Raw genomic sequence first — 26893 nt, 5'->3', positions numbered from 1 at the left:
AAATCCCCCAAAATCACCCAAAAAATCCCCCAAAATACCCCCCAAAAATCCCCCAATATCATCCCAAAACTCCCCCCAAAAATCCCCAAAATCTCCCCAAAATCTCAAACGCACCCCAAAAACCCAAATTCCCCCAAAATCCCCCTAAACCGCTCAAAAAATCCCCTCAAAATCCCCCCAAAAATCCCGAATTTTCCCCCAAAATCCCCCAAAATCGCCTAAAAATCCACCCAAAATCCCCCAAAACCCCTCAAAAATCCCTTAAAAATCCCCCTAAAAATGCCGAATTTTTGCCCTAAAATCCCGAATTTTCCCCCCAAATTTCCCCCCAAAATCCCCCCAAAAATCCCGAATTTCCCCCCCAAATCCCCCCAAATTTCCTCCCCAAATCCCTCCAAAATGCCGAATTTTCCCCCAAAATTCCCCAAAAATCCACCAAAAATCCTGATTTTTTCCCCCAAAATCCCCCTAAAAATCCTGAATTTTCCCCCAAAATCCCCCATCAACCCCTCAAAAATCCCCTAAAAATCCCCCCAAAAATCCAAATTTTCCCCCAAAATCCCAAATTTTCCCCCAAAATCCACCTAAAAACCGGAATTTTCCCCAAAATCCCCCCAAAAATCCCGAATTTCCCCCCAAAATCCCTCCAAAATGCCGAATTTTCCCCCAAAATCCCCCCAAAAATCCGAATTTTCCCCCAAAATCCCCCATCAACCCCTCAAAAATCCCCTAAAAATCCCCCCAAAAATCCAAATTTTCCCCCCAAAATCCCGAATTTCCCCCCAAAATTCCCCCAAAATGCCGAATTTTCCCCCAAAATCCCCCCAAAAATCCAAATTTTCCCCCAAAATCCCCCATCAACCCCTCAAAAATCCCCCCAAAAATCCAAATTTTCCCCCAAAACCCCTCAAAAATCCCCTAAAAATCCCCCTAAAACCCCGAATTTCCCCCCGAATTTCCCCCCAGACCCCCCAAAACCCCCAGTTTCCCCCCAGATTTGGAATTTTCCCAAAATCCCGGGAATTTGCCCCGAACGCACCACCAGTCGCGGTAGAACTCGCGGTCGCCGAAGCGCAGCAGCTCGGCCACGGCGTTGAGGCACGAGTGGAAGAACCAGTAGAAGAAAATCAGCCAGATCAGGTGGTTCGGCACCTTTGGGGCAAAAAAACACGATTTTGGGAAAATTCAGCGTTTGGGGGGAAAAAATCGGGGATTTTGGGGGGTTTGGGGGGTTTTTGGGGGGATTTTTGGAGGAAATTTGGGGGGTTTGAGGGGGGATTGGAGAGAAAATTCAGGATTTTTTGGGGGCATTTTGGGGGAGTTTTGGGGAAAAATCAGGATTTTTGGGGCATTTTGGGGAGAATTCCGGATTTTTGGGGGGATTTTAGGGGAAAGTTTGGGGGTTTGGGGGGATTTTGGAGGAATTTTGGGGGATTTTGTGGGTCAGGCAGGAGGGGAAGAACCAATAGAAGAAAATCAGCCAGATCAGGTGGTTCGGCACCTTTGGGGCAAAAAACCCACATTTTGGGAAAATTCAGCGGTTTTGGGGGAAAAAACAGGGAATTTGGGGATTTTTGGGGGGATTTTTGGGGGGTTTGAGGGGGGTTTGAGGGGGGATTGGAGAGAAAATTCAGAATTTTTTTGGGATTTTGGGGAGAATTTTGGGGGAAATTCAGGATTTTTGGGGTAAATTCAGGATTTTTGGGGAAAATTCAGGATTTTTGGGGCATTTTGGGGAGAATTCCGGATTTTTGGGGGGATTTTAGGGGAAAATTCGAGAATTTGGGGGGATTTTGGGTTTTGGCAGGAGTGGAAGAACCAATAGAAGAAAATCAGCCAGATCAGGTGGTTCGGCACCTTTGGGGCAAAAAACCCAAATTTTGGGAAAATTCAGCGTTTGGGGGAGATTTGGGGATTTTTTGGGGGGGTTTTGGGGGGTTTTGAGGGGATTTTAGGGGGATTTTTGGAGGAAATTTGGGGGGTTTGAGGGAGGATTGGAGAGAAAATTCAGAATTTCTTGGGGGCATTTTGGGGGAGTTTTGGGGAAAATTCAGGATTTTTGGGGCATTTTGGGGAGAATTGAGGATTTTTTGGGGGATTTTAGGGGAAAATTCAGGAATTTGGGGGGATTTTGGGGGAGAATTCGGGGTTTTGGAGGGATTTTGGGGGATTTTTGGGGATTTTGTGTTTTTTGGGGGCTTTTGGGGGGAATTTTGGGGATTTAGGGGCATTTTAGGATTTTTGGGGAGATTTTGGAGGCATTTTGGGATTTTGGGGAGGTTTTGGGAGATTTTGTGGGGATTTTTGGGGTTTGAGGGGGGATTTGGGAGAATTTGGGATTTTTGGGGGAAATTTGGGGGATTTGGGAATTTTGGGGAAATTTTGGGGAATTTTGGGGGGTTTTGGGGGGATTTTAGGGTGTTTTTTGGGGAAATTACGGGGGATTTTGGGGGGGATTTTGGGGAAATTTTGGGGTATTTTGGGGGGATTTTGGGGGGGTTTTCGGGGGGATTTTGGGGGGGATTTTGGGGGGGATTTTGGGGTGTTTTGGGGGAATTTTGGGTGATTTTGGGGTTCCTCACCGCCAGCTTCAGGAGGCGCTCGATGATCCGGGAATAATCCATGTCCTGGGGAGGCCGAGAAATTTGGGATTTTGGGGCAAATTTGGGGGTTTTGGGGGAATTTGGGGGAATTCAGGTTTTTGGCAGGGAATTCTGGGGGAATTTGGGGGAATTCAGGGGGATTTGGGAGGATTTTGGGGAGATTTTGGGAAAATTTTGGGGAATTTGGGAAGAATTTGGGAGAATTTGGGGGATTTTTGGGGAGATTTTGGGGGAATTTTGGGGAATTTGGGGAGAATTTGGGGGAATTTGGGGTGATTCAGGTTTTTGGCAGGGAATTCTGGGTGAATTTGGGAGATTTTGGGGGAACTTGGGGGAAATTGGGAGATTTTGGGAGAATTTAGGGGAATTTGGGGGAATTCAGGTTTTTGGCAGGGAATTCTGGGGAAATTCGGGGAGAACTTGGGGAAATTCAGGGAAATTCGGGGGAATTTCGGGGAATTTGGATGATTTTGGGGAAATTCAGGGAAATTTGGAGGATTTTGGGGAAATTCAGGGGAATTTGGGAAAATTTGGGGGAATTTGGGGGCGAATTTGGGGGAATTGAGGTTTTTGAGAGGGAATTCTGTGGGAATTTGGAGGATTTTGGGGAAATTTGGGAGATTTTGGGGGGAATTTGGGAGATTTTGGGGAAATTTGGGGGGTTTTGAGGGGATTTTGGGGGAATTTGGGGGGAATTTTGGGGAATTTGGGGAGGGGGCCGCGGGAGGCGCCCCCAGACTCACCCGAAACGGTTTCATGGAATTTTGGATGGTCGGAACCATCCACTGCGAAGGGGAAAAACCCAAAAATGTCCCAAAAACACCCAAAAACCAAAAAAAAACCCCAAAAAGCATCCAAGACCACCCAAAGCCAAAAAGAAACCACCCAAAACCACCCAAAACACCCCAAAAAACACCCAAAAAGTGTTTGAAACCACCCAAAAACACCCAAAAAAACCCCAAAACAGAAAGACTCGAAAGAACATCCAAAAACACCCAAGAAAACCCCCAAAACATCCCCAAAAAACTAAAAATGCCCAAAAATATCCAAAACGCAAAAAGACACCGAAAAAGCATCCAAAAACACCCAAAAAACCCCTAAAAACGCCCAAAGAACCTCCCCAAAAAAACCCAAAAAACCAAAAAAAAAACCTCCCAAAAATCCCCAAAACCTCCCAAAAACCCCTAAAAACCCCTTAAAAAAACAACCAAAAAAATCCCTAAAAATCCCCAAAATGCCCAAAAAACCCAACAACAAAAATCCCAAAAAATCCCCAAAAAAGTCCCCAAACCTCCCAAAAATCCCCAAATGCCCAAAAACCTCCGAAAATGGCCCAAAAAGGCCCAAAATGCCCCAAATTTCGGCCTCACCTGCTGGATGAGCCCCACCAGGAGCTGCGTGAAGAAAAGCTGGGGGGGGGGAGGGGCCGTGAGACCCCCGGGACCCCTCCCCTAATTACAGACCCCCCTAATTAGAGACCCCTCCCCAAATTAGAGACCCCCGGGACCCCTCCCCTAATTACAGACCCCCCTAATTAGAGACCCCCAAATTACAGACCCCCAAATTAGAGACCCCTCCCCTAATTACAGACCCCCCTAATTAGAGACCCCTCCCCAAATTAGAGACCCCCGGGACCCCTCCCCTAATTACAGACCCCCCTAATTAGAGACCCCCAAATTACAGACCCCCAAATTAGAGACCCCTCCCCTAATTACAGACCCCCCTAATTAGAGACCCCTCCCCAAATTAGAGACCCCCGGGACCCCTCCCCTAATTACAGACCCCCCTAATTACAGACCCCCAAATTACAGACCCCCAAATTAGAGACCCCTCCCCAATTAGAGACCCCCCAAATTAGAGACCCCTCCCCAAATTAGAGACCCCCAAATTAGAGACCCCTGGGACCCCTCCCCAAATTAGAGACCCCCGAATTAGAGACCCCTCCCCTAATTAGAGACCCCCGGGACCCCTCCCCTAATTAGAGACCCCCAAATTAGAGACCCCCGGGACCCCTCCCCTAATTAGAGACCCCCTAATTAGAGACCCCCGGGACCCCTCCCCAAATTCAGAGACCCCCGGGACCCCTCCCCTAATTACAGACCCCCCCAAATTACAGACCCCCAAATTAGAGACCCCCGAATTAGAGACCCCCCCCAAAATTAGAGACCCCCGGGACCCCTCCCCTAATTAGAGACCCCCCCAAATTAGAGACCCCCCTAATTAGAGACCCCCGGGACCCGTCCCCTAATTACAGACCCCCCCAAATTAGAGACCCCCCTAATTAGAGACCCCCGGGACCCCTCCCCTAATTACAGACCCCTCCCCTAATTAGAGACCCCCCCCCAAATTAGAGACCCCCGAATTAGAGACCCCCCCCCAAAATTAGAGACCCCCGGGACCCCTCCCCTAATTACATACCCCTCCCCAAATTAGAGACCCCCGGGACCCCTCCCCTAATTACAGACCCCCCCAAATTAGAGACCCCCGGGACCCCTCCCCTAATTACAGACCCCTCCCCAAATTAGAGACCCCTCCCCAAATTACAGACCCCCCCCCAAACCCCCCGGGACCCCCAAATCCCCCCCAAACCTCCCTGAAACCCACCCTGGGACCCCCCAAACCCCCCCTGGGACCCCCAAATCCCCCCTGGGACCCCCCAAATCCCCCCTGGGACCCACCCAGGACCCCCCAAATCCCCCCCAGGACCCCCAAACCCCCTCAAACCTCCCCCAAACCCCCCCAGGGACCCCCCAAATCCCCCCAGGACCCCCAAATCCCCCAGGGACCCCCCAAATCCCCTCGGGACCACCCAAACCCACCCTGGGACCCCCCAAACCCCCCCGGGACCCCCCAAATTCCCCCCGGGACCCCCCAAACCCCCCCTGGGACCCCCCAAATCCCCCCGGGATCCCCCAAATCCCCCCTGGGACCCCCCCCAGGACCCCCCAAATCCCCCCAGGACCCCCAAATCCCCCCGGGACCCCCCAAACCCCCTCTGGGACCCCCCAAATCCCCCCCAGGACCCCCCAAATCCCCCGGGACCCCCCGGGACCCCCCAAATCCCCCCCAGGACCCCCAAATCCCCCCAGGACCCCCCAAACCCCCTCTGGGACCCCCCAAATCCCCCTCGGGACCCCCCAAATGTCCCCAAATCCCCCCAGGACCCCCCAAATCCCCCGGGACCCCCCGGGACCCCCCAAACCCCCCCGACCATCTCGGCGAGGCGGCGCAGCAGGAATCGCTTGCGGAGCCGGGGGGAGCGCGGGAAGTTGAGCTCGTAGCAGAGCGTGGGGGCCAGCAGGAAATAGTACAGGTCTGGGGGGACAGGGGTCAGGGACCCCCAAAACTGACCCAAATCACCCCAAAATCACCCCGAAAAAATCCCCAAAAACAGCCCAAAAACACCCTGAAAAAATCCCCCAAAACAGCCCAAAAACAGCCCAAAAACACCCCAAAACAGCCCAAAATCAGCCTCGTGGCAGAGCGTGGGGGCCAGCAGGAAATAGTACAGGTCTGGGGGGACAGGGGGTCAGGGACCCCCAAAAACACCCCAAAAACAGCCCCAAATCACCCCAAAAACACCCTGAAAAAATCCCCAAAATCACCCCGAAAACACCCTGAAAAAAACCCAAAAACAGACCAAAAATACCCTGAAAACACCCCAAAAATACCCTGAAAAAATCCCCAAAAACAGCCCAAAATCACCCCGAAAATACCCTGAAAAAAACCCCAAAACAGCCCAAAATCACCCCAAAAACACCCTGAAAAAATCCCCAAAAACAGACCCAAAAACACCCTGAAAAAACCCCCAAACCAGCCCAAAATCAGCCTCGTGGCAGAGCGTGGGGGCCAGCAGGAAATAGTACAGGTCTGGGGGGACAGGGGTCAGGGACCCCCAAAACTGACCCAAATCACCCCAAAATCACCCCGAAAAAATCCCCAAAAACAGCCCAAAAACACCCTGAAAAAATCCCCCAAAACAGCCCAAAAACAGCCCAAAAACACCCTGAAAAAATCCCCAAAAACAGCCCAAAACACCCTGAAAAAACTCCCAAAACAGCCCAAAATCAGCCTCGTGACAGAGCGTGGGGGCCAGCAGGAAATAGTACAGGTCTGGGGGGACAGGGGTCAGGGACCCCAAAAACACCCCCAAAACACCGCAAAAATACCCCAAAAACACCCTGAAAAAATCCCGAAAAACATCCCAAAAATACCCTGAAAAAATCCCCAAAAACAGCCCAAAATCAGCCCAAAAACACCCTGAAAAAATCCCCAAAAACAGCCCAAAATCACCCCGAAAATACCCTGAAAAAAACCCCAAAACAGCCCAAAATCACCCCAAAAACACCCTGAAAAAATCCCCAAAAACAGACCCAAAAACACCCTGAAAAAACCCCCAAACCAGCCCAAAATCAGCCTCGTGACAGAGCGTGGGGGCCAGCAGGAAATAGTACAGGTCTGGGGGGACAGGGGTCAGGGACCCCCAAAACTGACCCAAATCACCCCAAAATCACCCCGAAAACAGCAGGAGAACACCCCAAAATACCCTGAGAAAATCCCCAAAACCACCCCCAAAACAGCCCAAAATCACCCCAAAAATACCCTAAAAACACCCCAAAAATACCCTGAAAAAAACCCCAAAAACACCCTGAAAACACCCTGAAAAAAACCCCAAAAATACACCAAAAACACCCTGAAAACACCCTGAAAAAAAACCCAAAAATACCCCAAAAATACCCTGAAAAAAACCCCAAAAATACACCAAAAACACCCTGAAAACACCCTGAAAAAAACCCCAAAAATACACCAAAAACACCCTGAGAACACCTGGGGAACACCCTGAAAAAAACACCGAAAACACCCCAAAACCACCCCAAAAACAACCCCAAAATCAACCCCAAAGCCACCCCCAAAAAACCCAAAAACACCCAAAAAAACCCCCAAAACATCCCAAAAACCCCAAAAAACCCTAAAACCCTCTAAAAAAACCCCAAAAACACCCCAAAAAAACCCCAAAACACCCCAAAGAAACCCCAAAACAACCAAAAACACCCAAAAAAACTCCCAAAACCCCCTAAAAACCCCCAAAACCCCCAAAAACACCCCAAAAACATCCCCAAAATCACCCCCAAAAACACCCCCAAAAACCCCCAAAACCCAAAAACACCCCAAAAAACTCCCAAAACCCCCTAAAAACCACCAAAACACCCAAAAACACCCCAAAAACATCCCAAAATCACCCCCAAAAAACCCAAAAACCCCCCAAAAACACCCTAAAAAACATCCCCAAAACCACCCAAAAACACCCCCAAAAACCCCCAAAACACCAAAAAAACCCCAAAAAACTCCCAAAACCCCCTAAAAACCCCCCAAAACACCCAAAAACACCCCAAAAACATCCCAAAAACCCCCAAAACACCAAAAAAACCCCAAAAAACATCCCCAAAACAGCCCAAAACCACCCAAAAACACCCCCAAAAACCCCCAAAACACCAAAAAAACCCCAAAAAACTCCCAAAACCCCCTAAAAACCCCCCAAACCCCCAAAACCACCCCAAAAACACCCCAAAAACACCCCCAAAAAACCCAAAACCCAAAAACACCCAAAAACACCCCAAAATCACCCCAAAACCACCCCAAATACACCCCCAAAAAACCCCCAAAACACCCAAAAAACCCCAAAAACATCCCAAAATCACCCCCAAAAAACCCAAAACCACCCAAAAACACCCCAAAAAACATCCCCAAAACCCCCTAAAAACCCCCAAAACACCCCAAAAACACCCCAAAAACACCCCAAAATCACCCCCAAAAAACCCAAAAACACCCCAAAAAACATCCCCAAAACCACCCAAAACCACCCCAAAAACACCCCCAAAAACCCCCAAAACACCCAAAAAACCCCAAAAACATCCCAAAATCACCCCCAAAAAACCCAAAAACCCAAAACACCCAAAAACACCCCAAAACCACCCCAAAATCACCCCCAAAAACACCCCAAAATCACCCCCAAAAAACCCCAAAACCCAAAAAAACCCCAAAAAACTCCCCAAACCCCCTAAAAACCCCCGAAACCCCCAAAACCACCCCAAAAACATCCCAAAATCACCCCCAAAAAACCAAAAAACCCAAAAACACCCCAAAAAACATCCCCAAAAACACCCAAAAACACCCCAAAAAACACCCCCAAAAACCCCCAAAACATCCAAAAAACCCCAAAAAACTCCCAAAACCCCCTAAAAACCCCCCAAAACACCCAAAAACATCCCAAAAACATCCCAAAAACATCCCAAAATCACCCCCAAAAAACCAAAAAACCCAAGAACACCCCAAAAAACATCCCCAAAACCACCCAAAAACACCCCAAAAACACCCCAAAAAACCCAAAAACCCAAAACCACCCAAAACCACCCCAAAAACACCCCCAAAAACCCCCAAAACACCCAAAACACCCAAAAACCCCCAAAACACCAAAAAAACCCCAAAAAACTCCCAAAACCCCCTAAAAACCCCCAAAACCCCCAAAACCACCCCAAAAACATCCCAAAATCACCCCCAAAAAACCCAAAAACCCAAAACCACCCAAAAACACCCTAAAAAACATCCCCAAAACCACCCAAAAACACCCCAAAAACACCCCCAAAACACCCAAAAAACCCCAAAAAACTCCCAAAACCCCCTAAAAACCCCCAAAACACCCAAAAACATCCCAAAATCACCCCCAAAAAAACCCAAAAACCCAAAACCACCCAAAAACACCCCAAAAAACATCCCCAAAACCCCCCAAAACCCCCCAAAAAACCCCAAAACGCCCTAAAAACCCCCCAAAACCACAAAACCCCCCTAAAAAAACCCCAAAAAACCCCAAAAAGCCCCAAAAAACCCCAAACACATTTTAGGGGAACGTGGGGGTTGAGGGGTAATTTTGGGAATATTTTAGGGGATTTCAGGGGCATTTTGGGGTGAATTGGGGGATTTTTGGGGTCAATTTTAGGGGGATTTTTGGGGTGAATTTGGGGTATTTTGGGGCAGATTTTGCGAGGGACTTTAGTGGTATTTTGGGGGGATTTTGGGGATATTTTGGTGATATTTTGGGGCTATTTCAGGGATATTTTGGGGATATTTCATGGATATTTTGGGGATATTTTGGGAATATTTTGGGGATATTTCAGGGATATTTTTGGGATATTTTGGGAATATTTTGGGGATATTTCAGGGATACTTTGGAGATATTTTGGGGATATTTTGGGGCTATTTCGGGGATATTTTGGGAATATTTTGGTGATGTTTCAGGGATATTTTGGGGATATTTCGGGACATTTTGGGAATATTTTGGGGATATTTTGGGGATGTTTCAGGGATATTTCGGGGCTATTTCGGGGATATTTTGGGAATATATTGGTGATGTTTCAGGGATATTTTGGGGCTATTTTGGGAATATTTTGGGGATGTTTCAGGGATATTTCGGGGACATTTCGGGGATATTTTGGGAATATTTTGGTGATGTTTCAGTGATATTTTGGGAATATTTTGGTGATGTTTCAGGGATATTTTGGGGATATTTCAGGGCTATTTTGGAGATATTTTTGGAATATTTTGGGGATGTTTCAGGGATATTTTGGGGCTATTTCAGGGATATTTTAGGGATATTTCAGGGATACTTTGGGGCTATTCCGGGGGTATTTTGGGGATATTTTGGTGATGTTTCAGGGATATTTTGGGGCTATTTCGGGGCTATTTTGGGAATATTTTGGTGATGTTTCAGGGATATTTCGGGGACATTTCGGGGCTATTTTGGGAATATTTTGGGGATGTTTCAGGGATATTTCGGGGACATTTCGGGGATATTTTGGGAATATTTTGGGGATGTTTCAGGGATATTTTGGGGATATTTCGGGGCTATTTTGGAGATATTTTGGGAATATTTTGGTGATGTTTCAGGGATATTTCGGGGATACTTTGGGGCTATTCCGGGGATATTTTGGGAATATTTTGGTGATGTTTCAGGGATATTTCGGGGACATTTTGGGGATATTTTGGGAATATTTTGGGGATGTTTCAGTGATATTTCGGGGATATTTCGGGGATATTTTGGGGACATTTCAGGGATATTTTGGGGATGTTTCAGGGATATTTTGGGAATATTTTGGGGATATTTCAGTGATATTTTGGGGATATTTCGGGGCTATTTCGGAGATATTTTGGGGATATTTTAGGGATATTTCAGGGATATTTTGGGGATACTTTGGGGCTATTCCGGGGACATTTTGGGAATATTTTGGTGATGTCTCAGGGATATTTCGGGGATATTTTGGTGATGTCTCAGGGATATTTTGGGAATATTTTGGTGATGTTTCAGGGATATTTCGGGGACATTTCGGGGATATTTTGGGAATATTTTGGGGATGTTTCAGGGATATTTTGGGAATATTTCGGGGATATTTCAGTGATATTTTGGGGATATTTCGGGGACATTTTGGGGACATTTCAGGGATATTTTGGGGATGTTTCAGGGATATTTTGGGGATATTTCGGGGCTACTCCGGGGACATTTCGGGGCGTTTTCTCCCCGCACTCACTGCGGTAGCTGAGGTTCTCCGGGTACTCCACCTCCCCGCGCGCCACGTCCCCGTTGGCTCTGCGGGCTGGGGACCCTTGGGTGAGCCCCCCACCCAAAAGCGGGGCTGGGCGGGACCCCCCGGCCCCCTCGGTACCTTCCTGCCCCGCCCCGGGGGGTTTTTGGGGGGCTGCGGGCGCGTTCCGGGGGCGCTGCCGGCACCACTCGTTGACGTGGTGGAAGGAGAAGAGCTTGAGGAAGAGCACGGTGTGCACGGCCAGCGCCAGCGCCGCGCCCACTGAGGGAGAGCGGGGCGGCTCAGCGGCTGTTTTTGGGGGGGGATCCCCGAATTTGGGGGGGGATCCCCGAATTTGGGGGGGGATCCCCGAATTTGGGGGGGGATCCCCGAATTTGGGGGGTCGCAGCCCCGCCCGAGGCTCACCCGGGGTGACGGAGGGCAGCAGCAGCACCACGGCGGCCGGGAAGCAGAGGATGCTCAGGAGGTTGAGGCAGCGCAGCGCCCAGCCCGCGCGCGCCGACACCGAGCCCTGGGGGCGGCCAGGTCACCCCAAAAAACGGCACGAGGTGCCCCAAAATACACCCGGAATATCCCCGGAATATCCCCAAAATACACCCGGAATATCCCCAAAATACACCCAGAATATCCCCAGAATATCCCCAAAATACACCCAGAATATCCCCGGAATATCCCCAAAATACACCCAGAATATCCCCAGAATATCCCCAGAATATCCCCAGGATGTACACAAAATATCCCCAGAATATCCCCGGAATATCCCCAAAATACACCCAGAATATCCCCGGAATATCCCCAAAATACACCCAGAATATCCCCGGAATATCCCCAAAATACACCCAGAATATCCCCGGAATATCCCCAAAATACACCCAGAATATCCCCGGAATGTCCCCAAAATACACCCAGAATATCCCCGGGATGTCCCCAAAATACACCCAGAATATCCCCGGGATGTCCCCAAAATACACCCAGAATACACCCGGAATATCCCCAAATTACACCCAGAATATCCCTGGAATATCCCCAAATTACACCCAGAATATCCCCAGGATGTGCACAAAAGATCCCCAAAATGTATACAAAATATCCCCAAAATATACCCAGAATATCCCCAAAATGTACACAAAATATCCCCAGGATGTACACAAAATATCAATAAAATGTACACAAAATACACAAAATATCCCCAAAATATCCCCAAGATGTACACAAAATACCCCAGAATATCCCAAAAATGTACACAAAATATTCCCCAAAATATCCCCAAAATATCCCCAAGATGTACACAAAATAGAGCAAAATGTTCCCCAAAATATCCCCAAAATATCCCCAGAATATCCCCAAGACGTACACAAAATAGAGCAAAATGTTCCCCAAAATATCCCCAAAATATCCCCAGAATATCCCCAAAATGTACACAAAATATCCCCAAGATGTACACATAATAGAGCAAAATATTCCCCAAAATATCCCCAAAACATACACAAAATACAGCAAAATATTCCCCAAAATGTCCCCAAAATATCCCCAAAATGTACACAAAATATCCCCAAGATGTACACAAAATACAGCAAAATATTCCCCAAAATATCCCCAAAACGTACACAAAATACAGCAAAATATTCCCCAAAATGTCCCCAAAATATCCCCAAAATGTCCCCAAAATATCCCCAAAATGTCCCCAAAATATCCCCAAAATGTACACAAAAACCAGCAAAATGTTCCCCAAAATATCCCCAAAATATCCCCACTTACCCCCCAAAATGTACACAAAATACAGCCAAAACATTCCCCAAATACTCCTCAAATACACCCAAAATATGGACAAAATATTCCCCCAAATAACCCCAAATACTCCCCAAAATAGAGCCAAAATATGGACAAAATATGGACAAAATACTCCACAAATAACCCCCAAAATACAGCAAAATATTCCTGAAAATATCCCCAAAATGCACCCAAAATACAGCCAAAATAACCCCAAAATATCCCCAAAAATGCACCCAAAATACAACCAAAATATGGACAAAATATTCCACAAATAACCCCCAAAATACAGCAAAATATTCCTGAAAATATCCCCAAAATGCACCCAAAATACAACCAAAATACAGCCAAAATAACCCCAAAATATCCCCAAAAATGCACCCAAAATACAGCCAAAATAACCCCAAAATATCCCCAAAAATGCACCCAAAATACAGCAAAATAACCCCAAAATATCCCCAAAAATGCACCCAAAATACAGCAAAATAACCCCAAAATATCCCCAAAAATGCACCCAAAATACAACCAAAATACAGCCAAAATATCCCCAAAATACAGCCAAAATACAGCAAAATAACCCCAAAATATCCCCAAAAATGCACCCAAAATACAGCCAAAATTCCCCCAAATCGCCCCAAATCCTCCCCAAATCCCCCTAAATCCCCCCAAAACCCCTGAAATTCCCTTTAAAAACCCAAAATTCCCCAAAATCCCCCCAAAATTCCCCAAAAAAACCCTGAAATTCCCTTTAAAAACCCAAATTCCCCCAAATCCTCCCAAAACCCCCAAAACTTCTCCCAAAAAACCCAAAATCCCCTCAAAAATCCCTTTAAAAACACAAATTGCCCCAAATCCTCCCCAAATCCCCTCAATCCTCCCATATCCTTCCAAAATTCCCAAAATGTCTCCAAAATCCCCTCAAAATCTCCCCAAATACACCCCAATCCCCCCAAAATCCCTAAAATCCCTTTAAAACCCCAAAATCTCCCCAAATCCTCCCAAAATCCCCCCAAATCCTCCCAAAATCCCCCCAAAAAATCAAAAATTTCCCCCAAATCCTCCCAAATTGCCCCCAAAAATCCCCCCAAAATGCCCTCCAAATGCTCCCTTAAATCCCCCAAAATCCCTCCAAAGCCCCCCCAAAATCCACCCAAAACCTCCTGAAATCCCTCTAAAAACCCAAAACCCCCCAAAATTCCCCCAAATTCCCCCAAATTTCCCCAAAATCCCCCAAAATCCCCTCACCGCCGCCAGGCGCCGCTCCAGCTCCAGCGCCGCCACGGCGAAGGCGTTGGCCCCTGCCGGGGAACGGCCAAATTTGGGGCATTTTGGGGCATTTTGGGGCATTTTGGGGGATTTTGGGGATTTTTGGGGGATTTTGGGATGATTTGAGGAAAGTTTGGTGGTTTTTGGGGGGTTTTATGGGGGGATTTTGGGGGGTTTGGGGGATTTTGGGGGGGATTTTGGAGTGTTTGGGGGGATTTTGGGGATTTTTGAGGGGATTTTGGGTTTTTTTGGGAGAATTTGTGGGGGTTTTGGGGGATTTTGGGGGTTTTTGAGGGGATTTTGGGGTTTTTTTGGGAGAATTTGTGGGGGTTTTGGGGGATTTTGGGGGAAATTTGGGGTTTTTTGGGGGATTTTATGGGAGGATTTTGGGGGTTTGGGGGATTTAGGGGAGATGTTTGGGGGAATTTTAGGTGGAATTTTGGGGATTTTTGAGGGGATTTTGGGGTTTTTTGGGAGAATTTTTGGGGGTTTTGGGGGGATTTTGGGGGAAATTGGGGGTTTTTTGGGGGGTTTTATGGGGGATTTTGGGGGGTTTGGGGGATTTGGGGGATTTTGGGAGAATTTGGGATGATTTGGGGGAAATTTGGTGGGTTTTGGGGGGTTTTATGGGGGGATTTGGGTTTTTTTGGGGTTTGTGGGAGGATTTTGGGGGGGGTTGGGGGAATTTGGGGGTTTTTGAGGGGATTTTGGGTTTTTTTGGGAGAATTTTTGGGGGTTTTGGAGAGATTTTGGGGGAAATTGGGGTTTTTTGGGGGGATTTTATGGGGGATTTGGGGGGTTTTGGGGGATTTTTGGGGGGATTTTGGGAGGATTTGGGGGAATATTTGGGGGTTTTGGGGGGATTTTGGGGGAAATTTGGTGGGTTTTGGGGGCTTTATGGGGGGATTTGGGGGTTTTTTGGGGTTTGTGGGAGGATTTGGGGGGGTTTGGGGGGATTTTGGGGATTATTGGGGTTTTTGTGGATTTTATGGGAGGATTTTGGGGGGGATTTTGGGGGGGATTTTGGGGATTATTCAGGGGATTTTTGACGGGATTTTGGGGGGATTTTTTGGGGGGTATTTTGGGTGATTTTGGGGGGATTTTGGTTGATTTTGGAGGGGTTTTGAGGGGATTTTGGGGGGATTTTTGGGGGCATTTTGGAGGGATTTGGGGGGATTTTGGGGATTTTTGGCGGCGTTTTTGGAGGGATTTGGGGGGATTTTGGGGATTTTTTTGGGGGGGATTTTAGAGGGATTTTTTAAGGGCATTTTTGGGCGATTTTGGGGGGAATTTGGGGGATTTTTTTCAGGGGGATTTTGGGGATTTTTTGGGGGGATTTTGGGGATTTTTTTGGGGAGGATTTTGGGTGTGGTTTTGGGGGGATTTGGGGGATTTTTTGGGGAGATTTTGGGGTTCAGGCCGTACCGATGACCAGGCAGGGGCTGGGCCAGCTGTAGGGGTCCTTGAGGAACAGCGAGACCACCTGGATGGGATCCACCAGGATTCCGTACCTGGAACACCCCAAAAACAGCCCCAAAATACCCTGGGACACCCCAAAAATCACCCCGAGACAGCCCCAAAAATAACCCCAAAAACAGCCCCAAAATACCCTGGGACACCCCAAAAATCCCCCCGAGACAGCCCCAAAAATAACCCCCAAAACAGCCCCAAAATACCCTGGGACACCCCAAAAATCATCCCCAAAACAGCCCCAAAATACCCTGGGACACCCCAAAAAATAACCCCAAAACAGGCCAAAATCAGCCATGGGACTCCCCAAAAATAACCCCAAAAACAGCCCCAAAATACCCTGGGACACCCCAAAAATCACCCCGAGACAGCCCCAAAAATAACCCCAAAAACAGCCCCAAAATACCCTGGGACACCCCAAAAATCACCCCAAAAACTGTCACAAAACCACCCACGGGACACCCCAAAAATCACCCAAAAACACCTACGGGACACCCCAAAAAATAACCCTGAGACAGCCCCAAAAACAGCCCCAAAAACTGCCCCAAAAATAACCCCAAAATACCCTGGGACATCCCAAAAAAAACCCCAAAACAGCCCAAAATCAGCCATGGGACTCCCCAAAAATAATCCCAAAAACAGCCCCAAAATACGCTGGGATACCCCAAAAACAGCCCCAAAAATCACCCCAAAACCACCCATGGAACACCCCAAAAACAATCCCAAAACCAGCAACAAAAACTGCCCCAAAATCCCCCCAAAAAAGCCCCATAATCCCCCAAAATCACCCCAAAAATAACCCCGGACACCCCACCCGCTCCTTGGGGACAGTGCCACCCCAATTGGGGACAGTGCCACCCCAATTGGGACAGTGCCACCCCAATTGGGGACAGTGCCACCCCAACTGGGGACAGTGTCACCCCAATTGGGACAGTGCCACCCCAATCCTGCCCTGGGGACGGTGCCACCCCAACTGGGGACAGTGCCACCCCAATTGGGACAGTGCCACCCCCATTGGGGACAGTGCCACCCCAATTGGGGACAGTGCCACCCCAATCCTGCCCTGGGGACGGTGCCACCCCAACTGGGGACAGTGCCACCCCAATTGGGACAGTGCCACCCCAATTGGGACAGTGCCACCCCAACTGGGGACAGTGCCACCCCAATTGGGACAGTGCCACCCCAATTGGGGACAGTGCCACCCCAATTGGGACAGTGCCACCCCAATTGGGACAGTGCCACCCCAATTGGGGACAGTGCCACCCCAATTGGGGACAGTGCCACCCCAATTGGGACAGTGCCACCCCGTCCTTGGGGACAGTGCCACCCCAATCCTGTCCTGGGGACAGTGCCACCCCAATTGGGGACAGTGCCACCCCAACTGGGACAGTGCCACCCCAATTGGGGAGAGTGTCACCCCAATTGGGACAGTGCCACCCCAATTGGGGAGAGTGTCACCCCAATTGGGACAGTGCCACCCCAACTGGGACAGTGCCACCCCAATTGGGACAGTGCCACCCCAATTGGGACAGTGCCACCCCAACTGGGACAGTGCCACCCCAATTGGGGACAGTGCCACCCCAACTGGGGACAGTGCCACCCCAACTGGGACAGTGCCACCCCAACTGGGACAGTGCCACCCCAATTGGGGACAGTGTCACCCCAACTGGGACAGTGCCACCCCAACTGGGGACAGTGCCACCCCAATCCTGCCCTGGGGACAGTGCCACCCCAACTGGGACAGTGCCACCCCAACTGGGACAGTGCCACCCCAATTGGGGACAGTGCCACCCCAATTGGGACAGTGCCACCCCAACTGGGACAGTGCCACCCCAATTGGGGACAGTGCCACCCCAATTGGGGACAGTGCCACCCCAATCCTGTCCTGGGGACAGTGCCACCCCTGTTGGGGACAGTGTCACCCCAACTGGGACAGTGCCACCCCAATTGGGGACAGTGCCACCCCAATCCTGCCCTGGGGACAGTGCCACCCCAATTGGGACAGTGCCACCCCAATCCTGCCCTGGGGACAGTGCCACCCCAATTGGGGACAGTGCCACCCCAATTGGGGACAGTGCCACCCCAATTGGGACAGTGCCACCCCAATTGGGACAGTGCCACCCCAATCCTGCCCTGGGGACAGTGCCACCCCAATTGGGGACAGTGCCACCCCAATTGGGACAGTGCCACCCCAATCGGGGACAGTGCCACCCCAATCGGGGACAGTGCCACCCCAATTGGGGACAGTGCCACCCCAATCGGGGACAGTGCCACCCCAATCGGGGACAGTGCCACCCCAATTGGGGACAGTGCCACCCCAATCCCGCCCTGGGGACAGTGCCACCCGAATTGGGACAGTGCCACCCCAATTGGGGACAGTGCCACCCCAATTGGAACAGTGCCACCCCAATTGGGGACAGTGCCACCCCCTCCTTGGGGACAGTGCCACCCCAATTGGGACAGTGCCACCCCAATTGGAACAGTGCCACCCCAATTGGGGACAGTGCCACCCCAATTGGAACAGTGCCACCCCAATTGGGGACAGTGCCACCCCAATTGGGACAGTGCCACCCCAATCCTGCCCTGGGGACAGTGCCACCCCAATTGGGACAGTGCCACCCCAATTGGGGACAGTGCCACCCCAATCCTGCCCTGGGGACAGTGCCACCCCAATTGGGGACAGTGCCACCCCAATTGGGGACAGTGCCACCCCAATTGGGACAGTGCCACCCCCTCCTTGGGGACAGTGCCACCCCGGTGCCACCCCATCCCCGTCCCTGTCCCCCCTCACTTGATGAGGTTCTCCAGGAAGAGCCGCGCGTTGCACAGAACCTGTGGGGACATTGGTGACACTGAGGGGACATTGGGGACATTGGGGACATTGGGGACATTGGGGACATTGGGGGGACATTGGGGGGACATTGGGGACATTGGGGGGACATTGGGGACATTGGGGGGACATTGGGGGACATTGGGGACATTGGGGGACATTGGGGACATTGGGGGGACATTGGGGGACATTGGGGACATTGGGGGGACATTGGGGGACATTGGGGACATTGGGGACACTGGGGACATTGGGGACATTGGGGGGACATTGGGGACATTGGGGGGACATTGGGGACATTGGGGGACATTGGGGACACTGAGGGGACATTGGGGGGATATTGGGGGGACACTGAGGGGACATTGGGGACATTGGGGGACATTGGGGACATTGGGGACACTGAGGGGACATTGGGGGACATTGGGGACATTGGGGGACATTGGGGACATTGGGGACATTGGGGACATTGGGGACATTGGGGACACTGGGGACATTGGGGGGACATTGGGGGACATTGGGGGACATTGGGGACATTGGGGACATTGGGGACATTGGGGGGACATTGGGGGACATTGGGGACACACTGGGGACACACTGGGGACCCTGGGGGTGACATTGGGGACATGGGGACACGGGGACTCACCAGCATGACGACGCACCAGTTGAGCACCCCCCGGTAGTTGCTGTAGCCGCTGGCCGAGCTCAGCAGCGACTCCTGCACCTTGTGGCACCTGGGGACAGCCAGGGGACACGTGGGGACACGTGGGGACACTTGGGGACACCTGGGGGACACCTTGGGGACAGCTGGGGACAGCTGGGGACAGCAACGGGACACCTTGGGGACAGCGAAGGGACACCTTGGGGACAGCGAGAGACGGGGCAGACACCTTGGGGACACCTTGGGGACACCTTGTGAGACCTGGGGACACCTTGGGGACACCTTGGGGACACCCTGTGGCACCTGGGGACAGCCACAGGGGACACATGGGGACACGTGGGGACACGTGGGGACACCTTGGGGACACGTGGGGACAGCAATGGGACACCTTGGGGACAGCGAAGGGACACCTTGGGGACAGCGAGAGACGGGGCAGACACCTTGGGGACACCTTGTGAGACCTGGGGACACATTGGGGACACCTTGGGGACACCTTGGGGACACCCTGTGGCACCTGGGGACAGCCAGGGGACACATGGGGACACTTGGGGACAGCTGGGGACACCTTGGGGACATCTTGGGCACACCTTGGGGACAGCTGGGGACACCTTGGGGACACGTGGGGACACCTTGTGGGACCTGGGGACACCTTGGGGACACGTGGGGACACCCTGTGGCACCTGGGGACAGCCACAGGGGACACGTGGGGACACTTGGGGACAGCTGGGGACACCTTGTGGGACCTGGGGACACCTTGGGGACACCTTGGGGACACCCTGTGGCACCTGGGGACAGCCAGGGGACACGTGGGGACACTTGGGGACAGCGAAGGGACAGCAGGGGACACCTTGGGGACACCTTGAGGATACCGTGGGGACAATGAGGGATGGCTGGGACACCTTGGGGACAGGGGGGACACCTTGGGGACACCCTGGGGCAGTGAGGAGGACACCCTGGGGACACGCAGGGACACCTTGGGGACGGGGGGACACCACGGGGACACCTTGGGAATGGGGGGGACACCTTGGGGACCCTGTGGGGACACCACAGGGACACCTTCGGGGACATCTTGTGGCACCTGGGGACGGGGGGACACCCTGGGGACAGCGAGGGGACACCTTGGGGAGATCTTGGGGACACCTTGTAGCACTTGGGGACACGTGGGGACACCTTGGGGACACCCTGGGGACAGTGAGGGGACATGCGGGGACACCCTGGGGACAGGGGGGACACCCTGGGGACACGCAGGGTCACCTGGGGACACCTTGGAGACACCTGGGGGACACTTGGGGACACCTTGGGGACACCTGGGGGACACCTTGGGGACACCCTGGGGATAGGGGGACACCTTGGGGACAGCGAAGGGACAGCTTGTGGCACCTGGGGATACCTTGGGGACACCTTGGGGAGATCTTGGGGACACCTTGTAGCACTTGGGGACACGTGGGGACACCTTGGGGACACCTGGGGGACACCCCGGGGACAGGGGGACACCTTGGGGACAGCGAAGGGACAGCGGGGGACACCTTGGGGACACCTTGAGGATACCGTGGGGACAATGAGGGATGGTGGGGACACCTTGGGGACATGTGGGGACACCCCCAAACCCTCCCAGGGGTGAGGGGACACCCAAAGGGGTCCCCAAGGCTTGGGGACATCCCCGGGGGGGTGACACAGGTGACACAGGAGTGACAGAGGTGACAGAAAAGTGACAGAGGTGACACAGGAGGGGACACAGAGGGACAGGACCCCCCAAAAGGGACCCTGGGGAGGTTTTGGGGGGCTCTGGGTGGGGAGGGGACACCCAGAGGGGTCCCCAAGGCTTGGGGACACCCCCGGGGGGTGACAGAGGTGACACAGGTGACAGAAGAGGGGACAGAGGTGACACAGGCAGGGACAGGGCGGTGGCAGCGCCAGCTCCGGGTCCAGAGTCCCCCCGATAAGATAGGGGTGATCAGGGGTAATTAACAGTAATTAGGGGCGGATTAGGGGGGGCAGGGGTGGCACCAGGGTGACCTCTGACCCCTGGGGGTGGCCCTGGGTGAGTTTGGGGTGGCCCTGGGGGGGTTTGGGGTGACCCTGAGGGGGTTTGGGGTGGCCCTGAGCAGGTTTGGGGTGACCCTGAGCAGGTTTGGGGTGGCCCTGGGGGGGTTTGGGGTGGCCCTGCGGGGGTTTGGGGTGACCCTGAGCAGGTTTGGGGTGGCCCTGGATGGATTTGGGGTGGCCCTGAGCAGATTTGGGGTGGCCCTGGGGGGGTTTGGGGTGGCCCTGGGGGGGTTTGGGGTGGCCCTGGATGGATTTGGGGTGGCCCTGGGCAGGTTTGGGGTGGCCCTGAGGGCGTTTGGGGTGGCCCTGGGGGGTTTGGGGTGGCCCTGGGGGGGTTTGGGGTGGCCCTGGGTGAGTTTGGGGTGACCCTGGGCGGGTTTGGGGTGGCCCTGAGCAGATTTGGGGTGGCCCTGAGCAGGTTTGGGGTGGCCCTGAGCAGGTTTGGGGTGGCCCTGAGCAGGTTTGGGGTGACCCTGGGCGGGTTTGGGGTGGCCCTGAGCAGGTTTGGGGTGGCTCTGGGTGAGTTTGGGGTGACCCTGGGTGAGTTTGGGGTGGCCCTGGGGGGGTTTGGGGTGGCACTGGGCGGGTTTGGGGTGGCCCTGGGCGGGTTTGGGGTGGCACTGGGGGGGTTTGGGGTGGCCCTGGGCAGGTTTGGGGTGGCCCTGGGCAGGTTTGGGGTGGCCCTGGGGGACAGAGGGACCCCAAAAGAGACAGGGGACAGTGGGCTCCCCATGGGGACCCCAAATCAAGGACAGGGGACAGTGGGACCCCCTCGGGGACACGGGGGTGGTGGCACCGAGGGGACACAGGGGTGGCACCGAGGGGACACGGGGGTGGCAGCAGGGACATCGGGATGGGGACATGATGGGGACACCAGGGCAGTGGCACAGGGGGACACAGGGGGACACCAGGGCGGTGACAGGGACACGATGGGGACACCGGGGCCGTGGCAGGGACACAGAGGGGACACGGAGGTGACACCAGGGTGATGGCAGGGACACGGAGGTGACACTGGGGAGGTGGCAGGGACACGATGGGGACACGATGGTGACACTGGGGTGGCAGCAGGGACACGGAGGGGACACCGGGGAGGTGACAGGGACACGATGGTGACACCGGGGAGGTGGCAGGGACATGGGGATGGGGACACGGAGGTGACACCGGGGCGGTGACAGGGACACGGAGGTGACACCGGGGCGGCGGCAGGGACACGATGGTGACACCGGGGTGGTGACAGGGACACGGGGATGGGGACACGATGGTGACACCGGGGCGGTGACAGGGACACGGAGGTGACACCGGGGCGGTGACAGGGACACGGGGATGGGGACACGATGGTGACACCGGGGCGGTGACAGGGACACGATGGTGACACCGGGGCAGTGACAGGGACACGATGGTGACACTGGGGCAGCAGCAGGGACACGGAGGTGACACCGGGGAGGTGGCAGGGACACGGGGATGGGGACACGATGGTGACACCGGGGCAGTGACAGGGACACGATGGTGACACCGGGGAGGTGGCAGGGACACGATGGGGACACCGGGGCGGGCGGGGCCGTCCCGCGGCGCTGGCGGCGGTGTCGCAAGCGGGAGTGGCGGGGCAGGGTTGGGACATCGCCCCGGGGACACGGAGCGGGCACCGGGACAGGGGGCACCGGACACCGGGGGGACACCGGGACAGGGGGCACCGGGGGGACACGGGGACAGGGGGCACCGGGACACCGGGGGGACACCGGGACACCGGGGGACACTGGGGGGACACGGGGACAGGGGGCACCGGGACACCGGGGGGGACACCGGGGGGACATCGGGGGGGACACCGGGGGGACACCGGGGGGACACGGGGACGGGGGGCACCGGGACACCGGGGGGGACACCGGGGGGACACGGGGACAGGGGGCACCGGGACACCGGGAGGTTTTTGGGGGGATCTCTGGGGGGTTTTGGGACAGATTTTTGGATTTTTTTGAGGAATTTTTGGGGACTTGCGGGGCATTTTTTGGGAGTTTTTTGGGGGCAGTTTTTGAAGGTCTTTGGGGCAGATTTTTTGGGGTTTTAGGGGTTTTTTTGGGAGGGTTTTTAGGGAATTTTTTGGGGTTTTTTTTGGGAGTTTCTGGGGTTCTTTGGGGTTTTTTGTGGTTTTTTTGGGGACAGGGGGCACTGGGGGGACACCCAGGGAAAGGGGGGACACGATCATGGGGACCCCGGGGTGGAGGTGGGGGGGACCCAGAGGAACGGGGTGAGGGTGGGCGGTGCTTGGGGGTCCCCAGAGGGGAGCCCAAAACATGGGGAGGGGTCCCGGGGGTCCCAGGGCCAGCTCAGGGTGGGGGAGGGTCCCAAAGGACCCAAAATGAGGGCGGGAGCGGGTCTCTGGGGGTCCCAAACCCTCCTGAGGGGGTCCCAAAATCACCTGAGGGGGTCCCAAACCCACCTGAGGGGGTCCCAAACCCTCCTGGGGGGGTCCCTGCGGGTCCCAGCCCCACCTGAGGGGTTCCCAGAGGGTCCCAAACCCTCTTAAGAGGGTCCCAAACCCACCTGAGGGGATCCCCGGGGGTCCCAGACCCACCTGAGGGGGTCCCAGCCCCATCTGAGGGGATCCCTGGGGGTCCCAGACCCACCTGAGGGGGTCCCAAACTCACCTGAGGGGGTCCCTGGGGATCCCAGCCCCATCTGAGGGGATCCCCGGGGGTCCCAAACCCTCCTGAGGGGGTCTCTGGGGGTCCCAAACCCACCTGAGGGGGTCCCAGCCCCACCTGAGGGGGTCCCAAACCCTCCTGGGGGGGTCCCTGTGGGTCCCAGACCCACCTGAGGGGGTCCCAGCCCCATCTGAGGGGGTCCCTGGGGGTCCCAGCCCCACCTGAGGGGATCCCCGGGGGTCCGAAACCCACCCGAGGGGATCCCAGCCCCACCCGAGGGGGTCCCAAACTCACCTGAGGGGGTCCCAAACCCACCTGGGGGGATCCCTGGGGGTCCCAGCCCCACCTGAGGGGGTCCCCGGGGGTCCCAAACCCACCCGAGGGGATCCCAGCCCCACCTGAGGGGGTCCCAAACCCACCTGAGGGGATCCCTGGGGGTCCCAGACCCACCCGAGGGGGTCCCAAAATCACCTGAGGGGGTCCCAGCCCCACCTGAGGGGATCCCTGGGGGTCCCAAACCCACCTGGGGGGGTCCCAAACCCACCTGAGGGGGTCCCTGCGGGTCCCAGACCCACCTGAGGGGGTCCCAGAGGGTCCCAAACCCTCTTGAGAGGGTCCCAAACCCACCTGAGGGGATCCCCGGGGATCCCAGACCCACCCGAGGGGGTCCCAAACCCACCTGAGGGGGTCCCCGGGGATCCCAGACCCACCCGAGGGGGTCCCAAACCCACCTGAGGGGGTCCCTGGGGGTCCCAAACCCACCCGAGGGGATCCCAGCCCCACCTGAGGGGGTCCCAAAATCACCTGAGGGGGTCCCAAACCCACCTGAGGGGATCCCTGGGGGTCCCAGACCCACCTGGGGGGGTCCCAAACCCACCCGAGGGGGTCCCAGCCCCACCTGAGGCAGCCCCAGCCCCACCCCGCGCCCACCTCCCCCTCAGGGCTCCCCCTCCGGCCTGAGGGGGCGGCTCCGCTTGGCCGGGCCCCGTTACCTGAAGTCTCCGGCGGGCTCCTCGGCGCCGTCGCCATGTCCGGAGCGGGGCTCGGCTTTGGGGGGTCCCCCCCGCCGCCTGCGGGCGCCGCCGTTGCCCCGGGCGGGGCTGGGGGCTCGGGGGGCGCCGCCGCCCCCGGCCGGGCCCGCGGCCCCCGCGCTGCCGCCGCGCTCGCCCATCTGCGGCCGGCCCGCCCGCGCCCCGCCCTTTGAAACCTCGCACCGCCCCGCCCCCGCCCCCGAGCCAATGGCCGCGCGGGAAGCGCGCGATGGGCGGGGACGGCGGCCAATAGCAGGAGAGTGCGGGGAAAAAGGCGGCCAATCAGGAAGGGAGGCGGGGTTTGAGGGGGCGGCCAATGGGAGGGTGGGGAAGGGAAAGGGGCGGGGCCAGGGGAATGGGGGGATTTGGGAATTTTGGGGAATTTTGGGGAAATTTGGGGAAATTTGGGGGATTTTGGGAAAAAATTTGGGGGCTTGGAGGATTTTGGGGAAATTTTGGGGGATTTTGGGGAGATTTGAGACATTTGGGAGGAAATTGGAGAATTTGGGGGGATTTTGGGGGGGAATTTGGGGAAATTTTGGGGAAAATTTTGGGGGAACTTGGGGGAATTTGGGAGAAATTTTGGGGGATTTGGGGGATTTTGAGGATTTGGGGGGATTTTGGGGAATTTGGGGATAAACTGGGGGAATTTGGGGGATTTTGAGAATTTGGGGGAAATTTGGGGAATCTGGGGGGAATTTTGAAGGAATTGGGGAAATTTGGGGAATTTGGGGGGATTTGGGGGGAATTTTGGGGGAAATTGGGGAAATTTGGGGAATTTGTGGCAGTTTTTTGGGGTTTTTTTTGAGGGTTTTTGGGGGGTTTTTGGGGGGTTTTGGGGCAGATTTTTGGGAATTCTTTTGGAGAATTTTGGGGAGTTTTGGGTTTTTTTGGGGGGGGGGTTCTTGGGGAATTTTGGGGCAGTTTTTTGGGGAATTTTTGGAGGTTTTTGGGGGGAACTTTGGGGGATTTTGGGCAGATTTTGGGGAATTCTATTGGAAAATTTTTGGGGAATTTTAGGCAGATTTTTGTGGTTTTTGGGGCATCTTTGGGGGGTTTTGGGGCAAATTTTTGGAGTTTTTTGGGGGCATTTCTGGGGCGAATTTTTTGAGGGTTTTTTTGGGATCTTTGGGGAGTTTTGGGGCAGATTTTCGGGGAATTTTTGGAGAATTTTGGGGAAATTTGGGGGAGTTTTGGGGGTGGTTTTGGGGGGATCTTTGGGGAAATTTTGGGCAGATTTTTGGGAATTTTTTTGGGAATTTTGGGGAGTTTTTGGGATTTTTTGGGGGGGATTGTTGGAGGATTTTGGGGCAGATTTTTGGGGTTTTTTGGGGTTTTTTGGGTGTTTTTGGGGTGCCCCAGGCCCCCCCCCCCCCCCAAGCCGAGCCGACTCCGTGCCTGCGACGCGCTTTTATTGGGGGCTGGGACTGCTCGTTTGCATATGATTTGCATGCGATTTACATGTCATTTGCATAACCCGCCCGTCTCTCGCGGGGGGGTGTGGGGTCCTGCCCCTCCCCCACCCGGAGGATTTTCCCACGGTCCGGGGGGGGCTGGGGGGAGGGGCGGGGGGAACCCCCGTGAGCCCTGAGTGACCCCTCGGTGACCCCTGAGTGACCCCTGGGTGACCCCTGGGTGACCTCAGTGACCCCTAGGTGACCCCGTGACCTCTGTGTGACCCCAGTGTGACCCACCATGGCCCTGTGCCCCCTCAGTGACCCCGTGACCCCCGTGTGACCCCCGTGTGACCCCGGATGACCCTGTGACCCCCATGTGACCCCGTTATCCCCATGTGACCCTGTGACCCCCTGGCTGACCCCCGTGACCCCATGATCCCTGCGTGACCCCACGTGACCCCGTGACCCCCAGATGATCCCCTGACCCTGTGACCCCTGGCTGACCCCCGTGACCCCTGGATGACCCCGTGACCCCTGGCTGACCCCTGTGACCCACATGTGACCCCCGTGATCTCCGGATAACCCTGTGACC

General features: G+C 54.3%; 1 protein-coding gene across 2 annotated transcripts in view; it reads right to left on the bottom strand.

The window, feature by feature from the left end:
* DGAT1 (diacylglycerol O-acyltransferase 1) overlaps nt 1-25079 on the bottom strand; it is a 30156-nt gene extending 5077 nt beyond the window's left edge. Inside the window, exons 1-13 of one of the 2 annotated variants that reach the window (XM_085572743.1) lie at nt 24866-25079; nt 19174-19261; nt 18495-18535; nt 15659-15744; nt 14213-14265; nt 11603-11708; nt 11318-11458; nt 11183-11248; nt 5815-5918; nt 3974-4012; nt 3347-3388; nt 2583-2627; nt 1040-1152 (exon numbers count right to left, since the gene is read on the bottom strand). In XM_085572743.1, the coding sequence (XP_085428869.1) occupies nt 1040-1152; nt 2583-2627; nt 3347-3388; nt 3974-4012; nt 5815-5918; nt 11183-11248; nt 11318-11458; nt 11603-11708; nt 14213-14265; nt 15659-15744; nt 18495-18535; nt 19174-19261; nt 24866-25044 (1103 nt within the window). In that variant the 5' untranslated portion in view covers nt 25045-25079. Of the gene's footprint in view, nt 1-1039; nt 1153-2582; nt 2628-3346; nt 3389-3973; nt 4013-5814; nt 5919-11182; nt 11249-11317; nt 11459-11602; nt 11709-14212; nt 14266-15658; nt 15745-18494; nt 18536-19173; nt 19313-19534; nt 19728-24865 lie in introns of those variants that run through there. The other variant, XM_085572744.1, reaches the window with a different exon arrangement.
* Between the last annotated feature and the right edge of the window lie 1814 nt (nt 25080-26893).

The sequence above is a fragment of the Lonchura striata genome, chromosome 2, assembly GCF_050655825.1.
Source record: "Lonchura striata isolate lonStrDom1 chromosome 2, ASM5065582v1, whole genome shotgun sequence".
Taxonomy (NCBI): domain Eukaryota; kingdom Metazoa; phylum Chordata; class Aves; order Passeriformes; family Estrildidae; genus Lonchura; species Lonchura striata.
Note: the sequence above shows the minus strand (reverse complement) of the source record. Positions and strands in the feature narration are given on the sequence as shown.